Source organism: Cupressus sempervirens, chromosome 5 (assembly GCF_028749045.1).
Source record: "Cupressus sempervirens isolate cs-2001-9-10 chromosome 5, ASM2874904v1, whole genome shotgun sequence".
Taxonomy (NCBI): Eukaryota; Viridiplantae; Streptophyta; class Pinopsida; order Cupressales; family Cupressaceae; genus Cupressus; species Cupressus sempervirens.
The window spans coordinates 394,947,308-394,969,952 of record NC_143122.1 but is presented as its reverse complement, the minus strand read 5'-3'; the positions used below and the strand labels follow the sequence as shown (position 1 = coordinate 394,969,952).

At 35.4% G+C, this 22,645-nt stretch overlaps 1 protein-coding gene across 1 annotated transcript in view; it reads left to right on the top strand.

Moving 5' to 3' along the window:
- Nucleotides 1-22,645, top strand: part of SWA1 (transducin family protein / WD-40 repeat family protein) — a 151,140-nt gene that overhangs the window by 68,017 nt on the left and 60,478 nt on the right. Inside the window, exons 3-4 of the mRNA XM_089830786.1 lie at nt 2,862-2,930; nt 3,085-3,137. Of these exons, the coding sequence (XP_089686912.1) occupies nt 2,862-2,930; nt 3,085-3,137 (122 nt within the window). The remainder of the gene's footprint in view (nt 1-2,861; nt 2,931-3,084; nt 3,138-22,645) is intronic.

The window sequence follows — 22,645 nt, the reverse complement described above, 5'->3', positions numbered from 1 at the left end:
AATACTTAAAAAATGGTTGAGAATTAAGCAATGGTTGGTAGATCATCTTCTTGTAGATGTGATGGTTGGTCATTTACCTAGAATTTGTGGAAGCAAGTCATTGATGTGTCACAAGCTGTGGAAGCATGGTCTGGTATGGTGTGAAGGTCTAGCGTATTGTGTTAATCACACAGAAGGTGTGGCTCACAAACACCAACTATTGTTGGTCCAAATGAGTTGTACACAAAATGTGGGCTTGCATTAGACAGTGCCAATCCTTTGGTGCAGAGCTTGCAAGCTAAAGTATGTCTGGTAATGATGTGGAATCTGTTCGTGCTAAGTCAATATTATATGATATGGAGTTGTGTGGCCTGTACAATATTGCAAGAGTGAGGGCACAACATTGGTGACTTGGGGCGGATCAAGCGTTCTTAATCTAAACTCAAATGTGGAGGAATCAGAAGTATTGATCTTCGTTACAAAGCTTTAGATACCTAGAAAAGAAAAGTCTTGAGGGTCTTTTCGTGAAAACTTTCATATGTCCTGAGATTGATTAATAAGGGCTTATGGATTCTACTCTGGAAAAACCTGTATGGCTGTATGTGCCATTGAGTCCTCTCAAGAGGCCAATTAAGTCACTCTGGAACTATTTCTATGAGCCTAACTAAATTTTTCTGAACTTGTTTCTGATTTAAACTTTGGAAAGAAACCCTAGATTGAAAAAGTTGAATGTTAGTAGAGGAAACTTAATATTCTGGAAATTCTGAATGCTAGGGAGGTTGCTCTTAAATTTTTTCATTTTTCTTTTTCCCTTTTTTCTGTTAAATCTGTTAAATTAACTGATGAAACAAAAGATTCAGAATGCAATAAAATAACCATGCTTCTCTGTTAAAGATGGGAAATATCAAAAAATAAAAATATCTATAGAAAACATGCTCTATTAAGAAAACAAAGAAACAGATCTATAATGCGCTACTGAAGTGGTGGTTGTAGGCGATAGGTAAAAGAATGGAATTTCAAACATCAATTCAGTTGACTGAAGTCTTCAAGCAGAAAATGATTATTGCATTTGGCCAATACAATCTCCGGAGCCTTGTACGCAAACCAATTTCTATCCAAAAACATACCCTAATCTTAGTATTAACAATCCTAATTATTGTTAATTTTCCTCTTTTTTTTTTTCTCTCATTTGCATACTCTACATCTGGCAAAAGTTCACTTGACCAATTTTGTAATGGCCCACAAAACCGGTCCTAATAGAGTAACATAACTTCCAGTGGACAGAGTATATCCTGATAACTAGTACTTTTTAATAATCTTGATTTTCTAGGTGCAAATGCTTACATGTTTAAGTTGTAGCATCTTTCGGCAGTATGCTTGACCCAGAAATATGGGTTTAAGTTAAGCAGTAGCAAAATTCCTGTCGCATTTTTCTGACTTTCAGTTACCTGCTAGGAATAGCTAAAATCATCTTCAAGCACCGTGACACAAGAAAATGTTTCTAACATTTTGCACTTCCAAACTGTTTCTCATACAATGTGGATATAGATGCCAAATTAGTCTTTTTGTTAATGACATCTGAGCATAGATCTGACCATATTTCCTACTCATTTGTTCTTAACTTCTAAGAAGATTAGAACAATGGATTTTCTTGAAATAGACTTAGGTTAGGTTTATTTCTAGGGATTTTGATAGGCAAGCATTTCCTCTGATCAATTGTTTATTCCTCCCTATATTGGTGGAATCTGTTTGAATATTTCCATACATTTAAATGGAAGTAATGTCTATGCTAAGATAGCTTGATATCATATTTGTAAACCCCACCAAAAATTCGCAGACTTTATCATCGATTTCATGCAAAATCTCGGTAGCATAGGAATATAGTGCCTGGGATGTGAAAAAAGATCATTCTAATTTCATTTTGGCTGATTTCTTTTGCTCCTCCAGTGAAATAAACATCCTCCCAACCTTTGCCGAGGTCATTTGAAGCAATTTTGTGCCAAGGAGTGAAGATTTGTAGTTCATCTGACTGCAAGTGCAATGATATGATATGATATGATATGATAGATTTTAATGACGTCCATGAGGCTAACGTAGCCTATGGGACCTACACAATCACCCCCCCAAGGCAGGAGTGGAACTCATCTAGCCGCAAAGTTTTGGTTAACTTGTCTCTCCTTCTCTGAAGTTTGATAATTGAAGCTTGTTCAAGGCCATTCACATGAAGAGGAGGAATAAGTTAGCTTAGAAATGCCTTAATGACCTTGTCTTTGTGCAATATATTCTTTAGTTACACACAAGGAAGGTAGATAAAATATCAGGTGCTCCAATTGCAGTGATTTGACAGTGTAGGAGCAACCTCCATTGTTTATTGAAGATGAAATCTTATATTTGGAGAGATAGACTATGGAGTATGGGTAGGTTTGGATTCTGGATTCACATTGGATGACATTGAGGATGATGAGGAGTCATTAGTGCTAGTAGCATCTGCATCCATGATGGAGGTCTAGCCGTAGCCAGTCATGCCAAGCAAGGCAGTGAACTGCTAAGACTAGAACCATTAGTTCTACCTCTCCTAGTTTTCATGAGAGCTGGGAAGAGGTAGATGTACAATGTCTTGATGTTGTATTTACTTTTAGTTTTACAAAAACAATTTGTTATTTTAATTTTGCTTCAGACCATCAGGCTACCAGCCATCAACATCCCACACAAGGTTGCCATTTTGCATCCAATTAGCATTTAAATCGATAAACTATATCCAGACACAACTTTTGGAGGAGTTTTTTTGGCGAGGTTTTTATGGGCCTTGCAATTTTTTTCTTTTGGCGAGCTTTCCAACTATGCTTGATATATCTGATGAACTCTAAATTGTTACATTGTAGGCATACTCAGGACATTTTCGATCTGATGGACAAATCATTGCTGCCGGTGGAGAGACAGGAATTATTCAGGTAACTTCTGTCATCTTCAATTTGTTTAACTTCAGTCATATCAAAAAGAGATTCAGAGTTTTTCTCAGTGCTTAATGTATGATAAAAAGTGATTACATTTGTTTTAAAGACTGCTGTTTGAAGAGGTAATATGTAATTTTTTTGGCTCTGAAAGGTTATTGATGTGAAGAGTGGGATGGTTCTACGGCAATTAAAGGGTCATGGCAGGTAAAACTAATTACCTCCCAGATTATTATATTGTGGCTTTCAGTTGTAAAGAATTACATTCTATTTTTTGAAAATAACTTGAAGTTAAATTATTCATACTGTTATTATTTTCCTTTATGATAGTCTTCACTCTTACACCTGCATTACGAGCCATACTCTTTGGCTTTATTATTGAATACTCTGAGCCTCTGAGGTACCCCTGTTGTAGTTGTATCTGATACATATAATTGTATAGATATGACATGGATACACATCTTATACTCTTTAAATTTCGTGCTGTTACTAGATAGGTAATGCCATATCTGAGCTGTATCTATTGCATATCATGATTAATATCTATTGTCTCATCCATAAACACCTCTAGGTTCGTATGACCTGCACCAGAATCACTGTTAAATATTCATTACAAAGAAAAGTGTCAAGATACTTGTCCTCACCATATATTTCAGTGTGTCAAAAAAAGAACACACAAATCTATGGCAATCTTAGGAGATTTCAAACAAATATACATACATCCATAGAGTAATTCATGCATATATGATTAGTACAATTTTGTCATGAAGTTATCGTATGGACATGGACTGGAGGGAATCTTTCAAGATAGAATCCTCGAGGTGCAAACAATGGCTTAGGTTAACCGTAAATTCTCTTCCATCTTTTCCTTCTCTGAAAGACAAGTTAATCCAAGGGACCCATCACAAAACAGGTGAACAAGAAGCAAAGCTGTTCGAGATTATAGATTAGCACAATATATTTAATCAGCCTCTCCTCGAGCAAGAGGGCAAGGAGAATAATGAGGAATCATGGAGTCAAGATGATTTAAAGACACTGCCGCCTCTAAACTTTAGTTGTCTAGAAGTAGGCAATACACAGAGGCTTGACTAATTAATTTGAAAGTGGACTTTGGTTGATGACAACTCATTGAAATTGAGAAGGCTAGACTTGGGGTTTTTTGACTGGATGGAATGTCAACTCTTTGTTGGAAACAACTTAGTGTTTTGAATGAATTGAGTCTCTATTCGGGGACATATTTTGTAGTATTGCAAAAAAGGAAGGAAGCTGATTGTTCGATTTTAGCTTTTCCAAGGTACCTCTAGATTAGGTCAATAAGAAAAAAATATGAATCTACCAAGACATGTTGATAACATGAAAGATGAGGGAATGGAGGTTATAAAATTTAAATTGGGCCTAAAGGAAATAATTATGCCTGGAGCCAATATGAGTTAACTTGCTACTGTAGCAGGAGCAATAGAATTGGCCTATATAGCTGAGGTAAAAGATGATGGGCTTTTTAAGGACATACAAGGATATATGAATAAGAATAATCAATGAAATAGCAGTGGATCTTGGTGTAGGTCATCCTTAATTAATGCCGAAAGTGATTAATGTAGAAGTTGATGAAAGATCAACCCCACAGCTCCCAAGAATCACTTGCATGCAAACACCTGTCACAGAAGAGAGAAGCAAAAAACTACGGAGGCTAGAATTGCCAGATCCATAGATGAGACATTCTTGATGAGCAAAAAGAGAGATTGCTATTATCAAAAGTGAATGAATTATTCTCAATAAATGTTTACAATGAGAGATCGTCCTTATAAAGGAGATTGAAACCCTAAAAAGGTCTAACCTAGGTTGTATCATAATAATTAATAAAATAATTAATTATTAGATGCCTAATGTTTAGCTTAGGTAGACTAGAGTTAATTTGAAAATATCAAATTACTCTAACACCCCCCCTTAAGATAAACTTAGAGATTAGCTAAAAACCTAAAAACTATTACTAAAAGCAAACTGGGTCCCGATAACAAGGCCTGATGAGGCACCCAAGCCCAACCAAATCTCTATAAAGAGGAGAAATAGAGAAAATCACATGGGAAAAACCCTACTCCAAAAAGAGATGGAAAGAATGTTCCAGAAGATAGGAACAAAAGATGATCACGAAGAACACCATTGAAGCATGAAGCTGCAAACACTTTCAAACTGCTGATTTGAAGAATCTCCACTATAGAACATGACCAGGTAGAGAAGACTAAGTCTGAAGAGCTAATCAATCGAAGATGGAAGGTATCTTCATGGCCTCCAAAAATAGGAATGAAAAAATGTCTATATGTTAAATGATCCATCTCACCGAAATGCATAGGTATCCAGCCACTGCAATCGGCTAGTACATAGGATCAAATACTAAATACATAGCTCACTCTATCGAACCAAGAAACTAGTAGAACCAACATAACCTCCCTATAACGCTAAGAGGTAAAACATGAACACTGAAACTAAATGCAATATCTCTTGCAGAAAGAAGAACTAGGAACATTGAGAGTGCAAAAGAAGTACAAAAACCTATAATGGCATGTGTCATCGACACATCATGAGGTTAATGTTGTGGAAGGAACACTCACTTGACAAAGGAAGATGGCAAATATGGCCAACATTAAACCCCCCAAGGCACTTTATAATGTAGTGCGAGTGCAACAAAACACAGAGATGTGCAAGATTGCAAAATGCAATAGAGTGGCACTTTATCTCAATGCATTTGCAAAAACACTACAAAAGGATGTCAACAAAGACCAAAGAGACGTAGGGCTGATATAGGAGATAGTACAACCCATGAAAAATCATCTGAAACAACAAAATCGATCCCCAAACTTGGAACAACCAAGATATCCATCAAAATGCATAAAAGCAAAAAATTGAATGGGATGTGCCTGGAGTAGAATATAGAAAATAGAATGTAAAATAGAATTTCTGAATTTGACAGCCAAAACAAGCCACCAATCAACATCAAAAATCCAAATAAAATGCACCATCAAGACGAGCTTGGAATTAGCTTTTTAGCGCTTCTTTTGGATCGAAAAAACAGAGTCCTAATGAGCAAGTTATGGCCGAAAAACCACATGTAGGTCAAAAAAGTGTTGAAAAAGCAAAAAAAATTCTGGCATCGGGATCTGTGCCAAAATTTCTCAATAAGTGTGCCCACAGCACCAAGATTTTTGTTTCGGAAAGTGACACAATTCTATACCAAAAGTATATCGATTTGCGTGACCAAAATCTTAATTTTAGTACAAAAATCACAAAATCATTGCCTCGAAAAACATGCCAAAAGCTTGATTGTACAAAAATCTCGATTTGTGTGCACGAATCACAAAATATCCGCCTTGGGAAATGTGCCAAATTTGGGAGCAATATTTTTTAGCCTCAAATTCCAACTGTGTCCAAATTGGACAAATTTTATATGAAAATAGAGGTTTTTGGGCGCTCTAAGCTCAACAATGATGTCCATTTGCGCTCAAAGTGCACAAAAAATTAGTGACCTCCCAGATTGAATACAAAATAACTTTGAAAAATGAAACCCTCTGAAAGAAAAAGGCACAGATCTAAAAGCCAAGCTAGGCCTTTCATAAACAAAACAAGGGCATGAAGATTTGGAGCTCTGGTACCATTTTGAATTTGATGAAAGATCAACTCCACAACTCCAAAGAATCATCTGCATGTAAACACTTGTCAAAAAGAGAGAAGCAAAAAATTATGGAGGCTGGAATTGCCAGATCTATAGATGAGACATTCTTGATGAGCAAAAAGAGAGATTGCTATTATCAAAAGTGAATGAATTATTCTCAATAAATGTTTACAATGAGAGATAATCCTTATAAAAGAGATCAAAACCCTAAAAAGGTCTAACCTAGGTTGCATCATAATAATTAATAAAAGAATTAATTATTAGATGCCTAAAGTTTAGCTTAAGTAGACTAGTGTTAATTAGAAAATATATAATCACTCTAACAATTAAGGCTAACAAGGAGGAAACCTTGAGAATAAAGGTGGGCCCCATCAAAGGCACTTAGAAAACACTAGCCACTAGTACTGATTAGGCATTCTATCCTATTCTATGTATGTAAGTACACTTGACACAAGAATGCCCAATAACAATTTGGTAAATCTGGACTTTAAAATGTTCAATTTTTAGCTTTGGTGTTAATACTTCTGTAAATCAGCTTTGTCTTGACCAAGGTTGAAAACTTGGCAGTTATTGCAAAACTTACTTAGCAAACAACTTCTTGTGATTTAAAAAAAATATTGCAAAAATAATCAAAACTTGTAGACGAATTAGGATTTTACCAAAAAATTGCCTCCAGTTCTACAATACAATTTTGGACGAAAAGGGAATTATTTGGTATTACTTTTTGGGTTTGTTGTTTTGAGCAGTAGGAGACTTTCGATTTGTATTTGCATTGTGTCATAAGATGATGAGGTTTCTTCTTTGCAAGAAAACATAGAACTTTCTGCAATGAGGATCACTCTCTTTGAAGTCTCAATCTGCAGGTCTATTGGTTGTCTGCATTGTTAAAGTTGCATGTTACCTATCTACAACTTAAGGAAGGTGACAGTCTTAGGTTTGGTGATTCGTTCAAACCTGTTTCCTTTTTTCCTTGGAGCAGTAGGGTAATAATTTCGAGGTGTATAATGATATGTAATGGAAGATTTAAACTGATAACAAATTCCATTTTTCGTCTTTTTCTTTTTGGTTCCATCGTTTCTAAATGTTTTATTCTAGGATTTACATTTCATTGCTTTTTTTCTGCTAGGATTTAGGAAGTTGTTACAAACTTAAAAGTCTTATTCTTTATTTTCTTATTCTAGGCTGCAAGGGTTTTATTTGATACTTATTTTCTTCTATTAGTTACCTTTTATTAGGGTTTACATCCATTTTTGTGAAAATTAGTGGCATCCATAGGGAGAATTGGTGGCAAGTCTAGGGAGTTGACTTGAAAAGCATGGGAGAAGAGTTATAGGCCTTGGAGTGGTTGTTTACAACTATTGTTGTCAAGATATGATAGGAGACATAAATCACTCATCACCTTCCATGGATCCTTTGCCAAGACGACATGGCATGTGTACAAGTGACTTAGGAGTTGAGAATCAAGTAAAAGCTCTTCTTGCAACATAGACACAAAGTAAAAGAGAACAAAGAAGCAATGACAACCCCAAGTATGAGTTCTATTGGGCTAGAGCTAGGTAGATGGGTCTCTTCTTCCCTTGTCCGCATGTATGAGGGTTAAGTTGTGGCTAGTGTTGTGTGGTTTTCACACCATCGCCCCATTGCAAATGGGGACCTCCTCTTTTGCTTTAGTAGGTAGGAGTCGTCTTAGGTGGCTTGAGTTGGCAACATTCTAAATCCTCCGGTTCCGAGGATGAGTTTGGGCAATTTTGACTCCCTAGGAAGTAAGGTTCGTCTGGGGTTTGTGTGAGTGTTTTGTTGTCTATTCGAGGTATTTCTCTTAGCCTAATTCCATGTGGGAGGGTAGAGTTTTAGGTCCAAATGGTAAAGGTTTACATGCTTGGGAGAAGGATTGTGAGCAAAATTGAATTTGTTCAAAATCCTTAAAGTTTAGGGTTTCCCCCAGTTGAAATCCTCAAAGCTAAGGATACCCACCAGCTATCATTTCTCCCAAAATCTCAAGATTTTCCCCTTAAAGGTGATGTGCGAGCGTTGTAAGGGATTCTTATTACGGTGGCAAACTAATAAATGCAATGCTAAACGATATAGAGAAGGAAACAATAAAATTTATTATGGATAATTGTTGCAGTGAATTTGGTGGAAATCCTTAATGCTATGGATTTCCCCCTCCTCATCAATCCAAAAGAGATGCAAGGTCATGCTAAGGCATAACAAATTGGAAACTAGTGAAAGAATGGGTGAAATGGCAAGTCCTGGGAGTCTTAAGTGTCAAAAGTGAATTTTGTTGAACTCCTTAGTGCTAAGGATTTCTCCTTGTGGGAATGTTTAACGCTAAGGATATCCACCACTTTAATCTTCCCAAACCCAAAATTCCACTGCCCTTTAGGACATTCAAAATCCGATTTATGGCATTAAGGCTACATCATCTATAAAAATAGAACAAGGAATCACCAAGGAATGTTGAAATGAGGTAAATTTTGAGAAAATCATACTTGATGGAAATCCTTAACACTAAGGATTTCCACCACTTTTTCACTTTTCGCTTTGCACCAAAATGATTTTCAAACAAGTGTTAGAGGTAAAGGATGTTGAGTTAAGATGAAATTGAGTGACAATGATGAAGTTTGGAAGGTTTTAAGGCAAAGGAGGGTTACACCATTTGGTGGAAATCCTTAACACTAAGGATTTCCACTGGTGGAAACCCTCAACACTAAGGATTTCCACCAACCAACTCCTATCGTCTATAATCGCCAAAGCTGCCCGCCATGAATTATTTTCACCGCTCAAGGATGGAAGGAATGAAGTGCCTAGTGAATGTGGTAGAAATTCTTAAAGTTTAGGATTTCCACTGATAGAAATCCTTAGCGCTAAGGGTTTCCAACACATTAACCCTCTTGACTTGGGATTTAGCCTTATTTTCCTCATGGAAAAGGAAACACAAATCAAATGGGCAGATTTGAGAGTTGTGAGAAAAATGAATTTTAATGCTTAGTGGGGTGAATTTTGGTCATTATTGATGTGATTTTATTTTCAGATTTTTTAACAAACTTAATGCTTGTCTCCTTTGTTTTGCAAGGTGAATTCAAGGAGAGCTGAATTGAAATTCATTCTTGGAACATCTTGTACAATCATAGCATTGTTCGTGCACATATCCTCCATCATTACATGAACCAAAATTAGCACTAAAATGAGGAGCTAGAGGGAAAGGTGATGATCAAGGCCTCAAAACTTCAATTGGATACTACAAGAAGATGGTTCAAGCCTAAGGACTCAAGTGAGAAGGAAAGATTCCATGCTCAAGCTATTAACCTGCAAATTCAAATTGAAATATGTAGTAGAAGTAGAAGTAGAAATAAAAGTTATAAGTTTATGTTGGAGTTGAAGTGGAAAGTTGGGAAATCAAACTACATTTTCTTTGCATGTTATAGAGCCAAATCTTTAAAAGCGGAAGATTTGATACTCCTTGAATGAATAGTGTAAGTCCCTTTGTGACAACCAACATATCACATCATAAAACTGAGTGAAGTCCTCGATTAAGAAGAAACCTTGAAGTTATTTCATGATCTTACTTGGCAAGCTTAGCATGAGAGATGACCAAATGTTTCGTGTTTCTCCTCGAAACATTAAGTATTTGATTTTGCATGTTGTAGTGGAACAACTCACATCAATAGGAAGCTGCAATTTCAAATTTCTGGTCCCTTATAATGCTCTTGGCGTACAACCTTTGCTATTGTGTGGATTAGATGAATTTGGCATGTGTGAAGTTTTTGTACTACAACATTCCATGTGGTCACTACATTGACTATGGTAGGTAAGAGTTTCAAAGCTTGAGCCATACAAGTTGAGTGACCAAATATTGTAGGATGTGGGTCCAAATCAGAAAGCAGCAGGTAGAAAAACAAACCAAATTTGGAAAAACAAAAGATATAACATTATATTTGATGGGGTGATGATTGCTAAAAATGTAAACTTCCTGATGGCTTTAGGAGGATAATTGATCTATTTAAAGTTAATTGATGCCTCTAGTGAAATAGAAAGTGTTGAGATTGTGTAACTTGTTGGATGGGGTGGTAGTGGAGTTGGGAGTGCAAATGTTGTTTAGACAGTGACAAACATTGTATCTACATATGTGGTAGTTGTTAGACTTCTAGACGTGAGACACCATATGCTGTTTTGGAGCTCTTGTACAACATGTTGGTAGGAGTCTTGGAGCAATGCCCCTAGTTGAGGGAAGCTCCCCTAAAGCAAATAATGCCAATTATTTAATAAATGTTTTGGTTGTTATTTTGTTATGTAAATTGACTGTTGTAAACTACAAAAGAGGCTTCATAAATACCATATATGTGGCTATGAAATATAAAAAGTTACGATATTGTACTTTTCTCATTTGGATAGTAAAAAGAAAGTGGACGATTATTTTTGTATGGATGAAGCTTCTAATAAGTGAACCGCGTTAAATCTGTATTATTGTTTACTGTTTTCCCCCCTCTTTTATTCCTTAGTATGATTAATATTGTTTGTTTCTCTAGTCCTCCAAATTTCAATATATTCATTGTATTTCCCCATTGTCGATTGGCTTCCTATCAATTCATCAAGTCACTCATACACATTTAGTGAAGGGGGTTGACTTTACTCACAATTCTGTGGTTATTCATGAAATACACAATGGTTCTATAACTGCAGTTGGGAGAGTAGACCATTAGTGTCTGCCCTCTCTTTTATCACACTTTCATGATCCTCCTTTAACCATTCCGCTTTCTCATTCTAATGAGGTAAGTTATGTGAGTGATTTGGCCATCTCATTCACTGTACATTGTTACTTGTAGTAGCTTAGATATCAAAGCACAGTTACATAGATTTCTATATACTTTTTTGATGATGTTTGTTATGGATCCATCTTTTGTAAGCATCTTGATTAGCTTCATAGATTTTAGAGTTGGTTCATAGTGACTTGGTTAGTCAGTTTCTACATCCTTCAATAAGGCTAGATATGTTTTGACATCTGTTGATGACTTTTCTAGGAATTCTCAGTCATACTTTCTTAAACAGATCTTTGAGTACTTTTAGGACTTAAAAGTATTTTGTAGAGAAATAATTTGGGAAACCATTCAATGGTGGTAATTATGTTCACCATTGTTTTTATTAGTTTTGCATCCTAGAGGGGATTGAGATGCAGTCTGTAGTTCCATATTATCCTTTGTATAATGGTGTGGCATAATGGAAAATAAACTCTTTGAAGGAAATGACAAATTACATAGTACACTCCAAATCTCTTGCACCTCCGTATTGGGTTGCTGTAATAAATTGTTCTTGGTTCCTTAGTGTGAGTTGAAATGAGTCACTTCTTTTGAAGCTTGGATCAATTGGAAGCCAATTGTTAAGCACTTAAGGGTTTTTATGTTCTCCTTCATGGGTCTACATTCTTGTAGAGAAATGTAAGGCTGTGGATCCATAGAGTGGGCCTTTTATATTTGTATATTATCTAGATGGCATTAAGGGTTATTAGTTGTCATTATTGGAAGTGCTCCTTCTGAGGATTGCACTTCAAGTTCTAATCTAATCACTTGACAAACTTCAATATTCACATTGGAGTCACTTGGGCTAGATGATAGATCTTTTAAGGATTTAGAACCACTTAGATAGATTCTTGATGACAAGGAGTCTTCTTTCAATTCAGATGTTGAAATTGATGACAATATTCACCTCTATCTCTTAGTCAACATTTAGAGGTTGATGATTTTTCTCTTGGTTCTTTGACTTTTGGTCCTCTTTGGGATTGGTGCATGCTGTATGCTATAGTTGATTAAGTTGGAGCTCCATTAGATACTTTGGTGGAGACATTTATAGTTTTAAGGGTCTTCACCTGTGTTCATTGTTCTTGTCTCCAACCCATAACCCCTATGGTAGGCATTTGGCATTCTCAAGTGGGATTCTGTTATGTAGGAGTATAATTTCTTTATTAGAAACCAAACTTGGCATATTACTCTTTACTCTAGGGGAAGGAAATTTGCTTGACCAATGTGGATCTAGTAGACAAAATTCAGAGCAGATGGGTTAGTTGTTATGAATCAGGCATGATTAGTTGCAAAAGCTTTTGCATTCTTGCTGTTGATTACTTTGAGACCTTTGCACCTGTTGCAAAGATGAATTCTATTTGGTTCATAGTTGCTATTACTGTAACACATTGGTGGGAGTTTTGCCATAGTGGTGTGAAGCATTTCTTTGTATAGGCCTTGAAGAGGAGATACACATGTAACTAAAAAGTTTTCTTGAGCATACTTATTTGGTTTGCAAACTTAGAAATCTATATGTGGCCTCAAACAAGCCCTTTTGACTTGGTGTGATGAGCCCTGTTGGCTCACTCCGAAACTATGATGAAGAATAATTCTTTTTCTTAGAAATTTTATATATTCTTGTGTTTTGAGATATATGATTTTTTTGCAATTTTCAGAATGTATAAATAATTATGCTTTGAAATGCAAATTAAATGATTATGATTCAAACTGCAACTCTCTATCGTATTACAAGTGCTTACAAATGCACATTCATAGATGCAATAATTTCATTTATTTAAGAACTTGGTATGCTGGATGATGTTGGATCTCAAGTGCAGCAGTTTGTATTTACTGAACGCCCAACTCTATACAGATAGCAGCTCTTCGTATGGACTGCTGCCAGTGATTAGAATGAGGCCTATTTGGTTTGCAAACTTAGAAATCGATATGTGGCCTCAAACAAGCCCTTTTGATTTGGTGTGATGAGCCCTGCTGGCTCACTCCAAAACTATGATGAGGAATAATTCTTTTTCTTAGAAATTTTATATATTCTTGTGTTTTGAGATATATGATTTTTTTGCAATTTTCAGAATGTATAAATAATTATGCTTTGAAATGCAAATTAAATGATTATGATTCAAACTGCTACTCTTTATCATATTACAAGTGCTCACAAATGCACATTCATAGATGCAATAATTTCATTTATTTAAGAACTTGGTATGCTGGATGATGTTGGATTTCAAGTGCAGTAATTTGTATGTAATCCACGCCCAACTCTATACAGATAGCAGCTCTTCGTACGGACTGCTGCCAGTGATTGGAATGAGGCTTATTTGGTTTGCAAACTTAGAAATCTATATGTGGCCTCAAAGAAGCCCTTTTGACTTGGTGTGATGAGCCCTGCTGGCTCACTCCGAAACTATGATGAATAATACTTTTCCTTAGAAATTTTATATATTCTTGTGTTTTGAGATATATGATTTTTTGCAATTTTCAGAATGTATAAATAATTATGCTTTGAAATGCAAATTAAATGATTATGATTCAAACTGCAACTCTCTATCAAATTACAAGTGCTCACAAATGCACATTCATAGATGCAATAATTTCATTTATTTAAGAACTTGGTATGCTGGATGATGTTGGATTTCAAGTGCAGCAGTTTGTATGTAATCCACGCCCATGCCTCATTCTAATCACTGGCAGCAGTCCATACGAAGAGCTGCTATCTGTATAGAGTTGGGCGTGGATTGCATACAAGCTGCTGCACTTGAAATCCAACATCATCCAGCATACCAAGTTCTTAAATAAATGAAATTATTGCATCTATGAATGTGCATTTGTGAGCACTTGTAATTTGATAGAGAGTTGCAGTTTGAATCATTATCATTTAATTTGCATTTCAAAGCATAATTATTTATACATTCTGAAAATTGCAAAAAAAACATATATCTCAAAACACAAGAATATATAAAATTTCTAAGAAAAAAAATTATTGAATGCTGCTGCTATAACCCGGAGTCCAATGCCACCTCTGTAATCTAATTGCAGATATAAAGATTGTAAACACTGCTACAACAATTTAAATCACAGAGCACCATATATTACCTCTAAACGGCATTAATCTTGTGGAATCTTGCAGAGAATTAAGATGCCAGATAAGCCCTTCCTCTTGTCTTCAAATTGCAGCAATAATGAGTAGTTGATTCACAACAAAACCCTCAGTCTTCAGATAGAAAAGCAGATCAGTAAGACACAATTCACTGGCAATGTGGGGCAAGTCAAAGTGCAAACCAGATTTTAGAAATCATCTATTTCTCTAAATCCCACTTAGAAACCCTTCAGCTCGCCAATTTCAATAAACATAAACATATGTTGAGATGATTCAGTCCTTGCAAGGCATTATACTTATAATGATTTCATTACAAAGGCTTCTTCTTCGCACTCAACGCCAAGAGTCTTCATGAGCATACTTTTCAGTTAAATGCCCTTTGCACTATACTAAAGCACATATTTGAATTCCCCCCCACCCCCCCCAAAAAAGAGAGACCTTTTTGTTAATATCATGATATTCTAACCAATATACAATACCAACAAAAATAGCAACCCTAACACATTAAATTAAATGATACTCATAATTCACCTGTCTTGCGAAAATGACTAAAGAAGCATCAAAATAGAAATCTGATAGCACATAAGTGGTCTTGATGAAGAAGGATGATGAATGAACTTGATGGGGCGACTTACTAAAAATAGAGGCTTCATCCAAGATTCTTGGGGCCCGAACTAGAAGCCAAAAATAAAAACTGAGAGCATTATTCAACTCCTCTAACTTATCTAAGCTCACCAAAACCATCCGTTGACTTACTATAATAGTAAGTCCCTCTAAACGGAGCAAAAACTTACACTTGGCCATTGGAAAGCCAAATAACTGCACAACAAGGTCCTCTAATTACCAATATCAGCCTATGAGGACCCAATGAGAGGCTAAATCTATCCACTACCATGGTCATGCAAAAAAGGAGGCATTACACTTGGTATTCTAGGATTGGTTCCTTCCTTATAGTTGGGTTCTCTTTTTGCCATTTAGATTGAAATGTCTACATGCTATGGCAAGATGGTTTACTCTTTGTTTTACAGGTTGATGACTTGTTGAAGATGAGCTCTTTATCCATTAGAGAAAGCAAAATCTTTGGGATTTGTTACATGGTTAGAGAAAGCAAAATCTTCTGAAAGTTTGGTGGTTGTATTGAGCATTAAAAGGTCGATCTTTTGGTTCAACAACCACCACCACTCTAGCAAGTGGTATAAGATCTCGGTCATAGGTTTAAATACGCTCAAGTAACGCTAAGGAGGGGATTGTTGGACTAATCGCAATGTTCCCTATTGGGATTCAAGGCATGGTTTAACAACATCTTGTGTCTTCTAGAAGTCTAGTGGTTGTATCAAGCATTCGTAGGTCGATCTTTTGGTGCAACGACAACCACCACTCTAACATGATTCTCTTCCTTTTTGGAGTTAAACTAAGGGCTTAATGCTCATGATGTTTTGGCCGATGATACTTTGTATTGACAATTTGTTGGGACCCTTATTTATTTGACCTCACATGAGGTTTGATATTTCATGTGTTGTGGGTGTGGTATCTTAGTTTATGTAGAAGTCCCATGAGTTGCAATGGATGCAACTAATTCAATTTTCTCTCTACCTTGAGGCAGTCCTCTCTCTCTCTCTCTATTTGGATGAATGGGGATGTTCTCCCTCTATTTTTGTGTGTAGGGAGCATAGGTTTCTTTTTCTTTTTTTTTTTAAAAGGATGGTGGTGAGGGGTTGGGGTGGGTAGGGATGATTCTATGTACATTGGTACCTCATCAAGCTTCACTTATGAAGACCCATTTTTTGACCTTGAACCTAAGTAATTCTTAAGGGTGGTGTTAGTGTAGGTTCTAGTGTTTCTAGAAACACGTTTACACCCCTAATGGCCATGTTTTGGAAACGTAAATGGTTTTGGAGAAAGGGGGACAATTATAAATCTTTCCAAGTTGACGTTGAGAAGCGATTTCTTTGAAAATTGCCCCCATAATGCAAAAATGGTTAACGGGGTTTTCGATACTTGTTGATCGTTGCTTAGATGCTTGAGGACAACTAGGCCGTTTCTCAACCATCCTAGGCATAAAATGTTGTTTCCGAGGGCAAGAGGCAAAAAGAAAAACATAAATTTATAAGTAATTGCAATTCTTTTAAAGTTTTATTCAAGCCCCACAACTTATGAAAACCCTAAGCACTATTGAAATATGCTATAATGTTAATATTTGAGTCTTATATTTATTATTTAATTGTTTACTTTTAAGTCTTTGATGCAATCATCGTGCATTTTTGAGTTTATTTGTGGTTGGGGTTTGCAATTTTTAGTTTATAGAGAAGATGTTTGCAAAGAAGAGTGAAGATTATTCAATTCCTGCTCGAGTTAGAAGGGTTATTCATGAATTGATTGCTAGATTATGGATTATCATTTGCCTGAGTGAACAGAGAACTCATAAAATAGGATGTGATTGTGAAAAGAGTTTAACATTAATGACTATTGTTTATGATTTTATCTCATTTGTGAATCACCAAACTTTGGAAATCTTTTTCAAGAGAAGAAGAAAGGAGGGTTTGAAATTTGAAGAAGAGAAGAAAATTAAAAGAGGCAACATTTGGAGAATTGAACGTTAGTCCATGCTTCCATATTTGGTTTTGTCTTACATTTTGTTTTCATAGTTTCAAGATTTTTTTTCTGGTTGTAATATATTTCTCTTTATATTTCAGAATTTTGAGCTTGCATTAGACAAGATACTTATTAAATGTGAGCTACAATGGTATTAGTGATGGTGGTGATGAAGAATGACAAGGGGAATAAGTTGCAACTGGGGTTGGTAGTGTAAGTGTTGGAAGTGAATCAAAATGCGAACCTACAAAATTTGAAATGCATTCAACTATCTTAAAATTGTTTGCACTAGACCCTTTTAACCCTAAAAAGCCTTTGCTTTGCCTTGTTCATCCATTAGATGTCAAAAAGAAAAATTCGGGTGGAAGTAGGGTTTATAGTTGTCATGTATGTGAAGATGAAATTAGAGGGAGCTACACAAGTGTGTGGTCTCATTTCTTGTGTGATATAGGCAAAGGAGTTTAATATTGTTAAAATCTAAAGGAAGATGTAGAAATAGAGTGTTATAGATTACACATGGATGCTAAATGCAAGTTTGAAGGTCTGCCCTACGTAATGCCTCAATCCTCATAGTGATGCAGACTTAGTCTTAACCTTATGGTATCTAGTGGTTGTGCCATTCATAGTGCGGAGTCCAAAAAAATGAAAGAGGAAGGCTAGTGATAGTGGGTACTTGTTATTTGACGAGGATCACTTGCAGATGTAATATCACTACCTTGTAGGTATGTGTGTTCCAAGTGCAGCGATCTCTCTTTATATTGTGGAATGACAAATTTTACGGATATCTTTGATCAAAAGATATCCACCATTTTGATATCATGAGTATTGGCCTCTAGAATATTAACATATAATATTCACAAAAGACTTTGAATAATTGCCTGCAGAATATCAACACATGATATTCACCATTTTGAAATCACATGAGTATTGGCCTCTAGAATATCAACATATGATATTCACCCAATACTCTGAGTAATGGCTTGTAGAATATCCATATATGATATTCACCATATACTCAATAAGGTTTTATATCACCTTCGATATCATGAGTATTGGCCTCCAGAACATCAACATATGATATTCATCAAATACTCCCTCTTAGCTAGGGAGGATAAACACAAGACAATTATTACACCATTGGTAACATTAGGAATGACAAATTTTAAAGATATTTTTGATTAGAAGATATCCATCATTTTGATATCACATTTGATATCATGAGTATTGGCCTCTAGAATATTAACATATAATATTCACCAAATACTTTCAACAATGACCTGTAGAATATCAACACACGATATTCACCATTTTGAAATCACATGAGTTTTGGCCTCGAGAATATCAACATATGATATTCACCAAATACTCTGAGTAATGGCTTGTAGAATATCCACATATGATATTCACCATGTACTCAATAAGGTTTGATATCATCTCTGATAACATGAGTATTGGCCTCCAAATCATCAACATATGATATTCACCAAATACTCTTTGAGTAATAGCCTCTAGAATGTTGAGATGCAAGATATTCACCTAGTACTGTGAGTAATGTCCTCCTAAACACCAAGTCACATGATATTCACCAAGTACTCTGTGTAATGGCCTCCAGAACATCAATTTGCATGACATTCACCATTTACTCAAATTGTTTATAAGGTAGGTGCACACACATTTTCATAATGCATACCATATAAACATCCACCATGTAAAGCATAATTTATCATGATTTGCTTAGCCGTCGTAAGATATCCATCATAATAGAAAATTAAGTTATTGTAAGATTGTCACCTTGCAATAACTTTTGCAAATACAATTGATAATCATTTGGAAGTAGTCACTTCCTCATGATGTACATAGGGGATAGGCCCATTAAGGTCATACAGTCACACACAAGGACTTTCAAACTCCCCTTGAAAAATTAATCATTTGAGCTCCTCTATCAAAGTTTCATTCGATGAAGTGTTATACTCCCTCTGAATTTGATATGATCAAGATCTTCAAAGATCAACTAAAACATATCCTCTATCTACTCCTTCAGATGAATGTATCAAACTCCCTCTGAATCTGATATTGATCCTCTTTTTTCCGCAAGATCATCCTTGAAAAAGATCAAGGCAAATAGCCTTTATAGTACATATTGAAATATAAGAATAAGAGAGACTAACATAATATTCAAGGATAATTCTACATAATGATTTAAGATCATTCCAATGTAATATAGATAAAGATCTAATTTAAATATATACTTTGAATATATATATACATATATATATATATATATATATATATATATATATATATATATATATATATATATATATATATATATATATATATATATATATATATATTCAATCTTCTAAATATATATCTTTAATCTATGTTTTACATATTATTACTTTATATACATATATAATCACCATATATGTGCATTTATTGCTATCCATATAAATGAGTCGATAAGTAATTATAAACATTGTATAGTAAGGATCACACTCCTACTACAATATTAATATACTATTGAAATAACATATTATACCTTCATTTACCTTTTCATGCCGAGTCTTCTGATTGTCCCACTTTCTTTTATATTTAGTTTCCACCATTTCATAATCTGCTCAAGTTGGGATGGGTCCATCTTGTCCATGTGGTCACCAATTTACAATGGAATTTTAATACATTCAAGACTTCTTTGTTCCCCTTACATTTAATCCGCCCGTCCTTTCATAATTGTTTATAATTAAGGCAACTCTTAATAGTATGTAGGAATAATCATATATGCGAGTAGATTACTTCAACCACTAATTTCTAAGGGAACTTGTAATGATATTATGCCCCTTTGCTAGTAAATGGACACTTTATAATCATTGATATCTTATTTGCTGATTGGTTATTAAATTTGCCGGTTGGACTTAGATTTGATGGCTTCTTTGATGCGAACCCTAGAGACTTCCATCTTGAGACTTTTGCTCTCTTCCATTTCCAACATCACATTCACAATGTCTTCTTTTTTTAGCTTTTTAACCTCTCTACTCAACGTGCTCATCAATCGACATTTCAACAAACTCATATGAGCATCCTTCATGTGGCGGCAGTATCCTCTCCAATCGAGAAAGGAAAGAGAGGGAATGAAATCTCCCAAAACCACCACTCACAGCTGAAATTCCTTTTATCATATTTAACAATATGTCTTTGCAATTCTTGTGATGCTTCACGGCTTAACTATCCTATGATCTGAGATTTCCAATATGCATGAGGAATGATTGTCTTGGTTGACCGAGAATGACTATTGTGTATCTTACCTTGTCCGCATCACAATGCTATTCTTTCTTAATCTTTGGTTATCGATCCATGTGTGATGACCTCCACCATTAAAGTAAGTTTGTTTTATTTATTTACTTCTTCAGTACACTCGCATTTCTCTATATTACCAAAAGTCTTCGCCTTACCTCATCAACACGGCAAATCTACTTTGTACTCTTTTTTGCCTACCCTATTTCCTTTGCCCAAATCCGCATGTAGGGTAGTAGTGGTATATGTATGAAATTTCTTCCAGATCCTACCTGTGCGTCGGTTCCATCTTCTAGATTAATAGTTTTAGTTGTTCCCTCTGTCAATTAATTATAATTTAAATTCCTTATCTCTGTTATAACATTAGTTCCTTTGACAATATAGGGAAAAATTGCACCACAGTAGAAGTGAAGAGTCGCTTGTGTTTGAGATGTCGCCTAAACTCATTTGCAGATATGTGTGTTGTCGTTTTGTCATATTTATGATTGCAAGCTGCTACCATTGCCCCATGTGGCTAGAGTATTTATATTGGAGTGTTATGACACTATTGGAGCCCTTGAGTCTCATCTCACAGTGTCACTCAGTCCTGTATTGGAAGCGCACACTTACAGATATGCATGTAAAATTTATAATTTCTTCTCAGTTTTTGCCCAATTGAACTTCCAAATTACAACTCCCAAATGTCGCTCTTTCGTATTCTTGAGTCCATATGTTTGCTGTGGTGTGGATTGGCCACATATCAAAAAAATTATATGTTCAAGTTCAGATATAGGATAGTTGTCGATAGTGTTAGCTTGGTCAACATTAAAATAGGCTTTCAGTGATATTACTCCTGAGAAGCATTATTTTTCATACTTCTACAACATTGATCTCATCGCAGCACTCTGTAGGCTCTCCCCGCAATCTTAAACATGGGAGGATCTCCTTTCCATATCGGTTTATTTAAAATATTTTTGATCAATTTTATTTTTGAATCCTCCAATGAACTTGGCTTTGATACAATGTTATTTTATGAGGATTGCTTGCAAATGTACTAGCAATGCCTTCTTGGTATGTGTGTTCCAAGTGCAGCGATCTTGTGGATGAGATATGGATAGATATGTCCCTTCATGGGACATGCATATTCATTAATATTTAATTTATATAATAGTTTATTATTTAACTACACACACAAATAGATATATATATATCATTCACACACACACACACACACACATATATATCACATATATATAACTTCAGTTTAGTCTCACGAGTTTATCCAACTGAAGCTACCAAACATTAACAATACCTACGGTTAGTTAAAATTGTGTTCAATAAAAAAGCATGAGAGTTGACAAAGAGTTTCATTTCAGATTTCTTTTGTGCCCATGCCATCCCATTTCATGTGGCCTGTATATTGGACCCTCTTTTGTACCCCTTGGACATCATAAACTACGCACTGTCCACCTTGACAAAGCATATTCAAAGGTGAGTTTGGTGATCGAGGATATGCGGTTTCCTTGGATGAAGAATTGTTGTTCCATTGTGATGGATGGATGAATCAATATTATTCATGAGCCACTCATCAACATATGGTCTCGTGCACAACTGGCTCTTATTTTCTTAGAGTTGTTGATTGTTTAGGGAAACACAAGGATGCAAATTTTCATTTGTGTTTGGAGAGAGGCCATAGAGGAGGTTGGGCCCTAAAATGTTGTTAAGGATCATTGGTTCAACACGTGTGCAAATTGGCTAGTTTGATGGTGGAGGTTGCTTACAAGCTCATCTTTTGGGTTCCATGTTGTGTTTATGCATTGAAGGATGCACTGAAGGGCATGGGAAATCGTTTTCGGTAAAGGAAGGGGTGACACAAGGTAGATATATTCAAATGTTTTTTACTTGCAACCACTACACCTTAGTTGCACTCTTAGGAAGTTTTTAAAGAAGGAATTTCTCAAACCTGAAGAGACAAGATATGCTAGTTACTACATTTTCTTAGAGGCATGGTGCTCTACAAATGATGGTAGTGAATATGGACTGGAATAGATGGCCTATTGCAAACACTCCTGAAGAAAAAACCATAAAAAGGAGTATCGTTGGTGATGATTGGGGGTCCAATGTGAGGTAAGATAGTGTTGATTCTCATATTTAATTAAAAATCAGAAATATCTTTCAATTTTCAGATTTTTGAATTTCCGTTTTTAATTAAAAAGTTCTGTATTTCAGCTATTTAATTAAAAAACTCTGATTTTGACATTTTGTTCGTATTCTTATTGCAAATATGTCTGCTCCT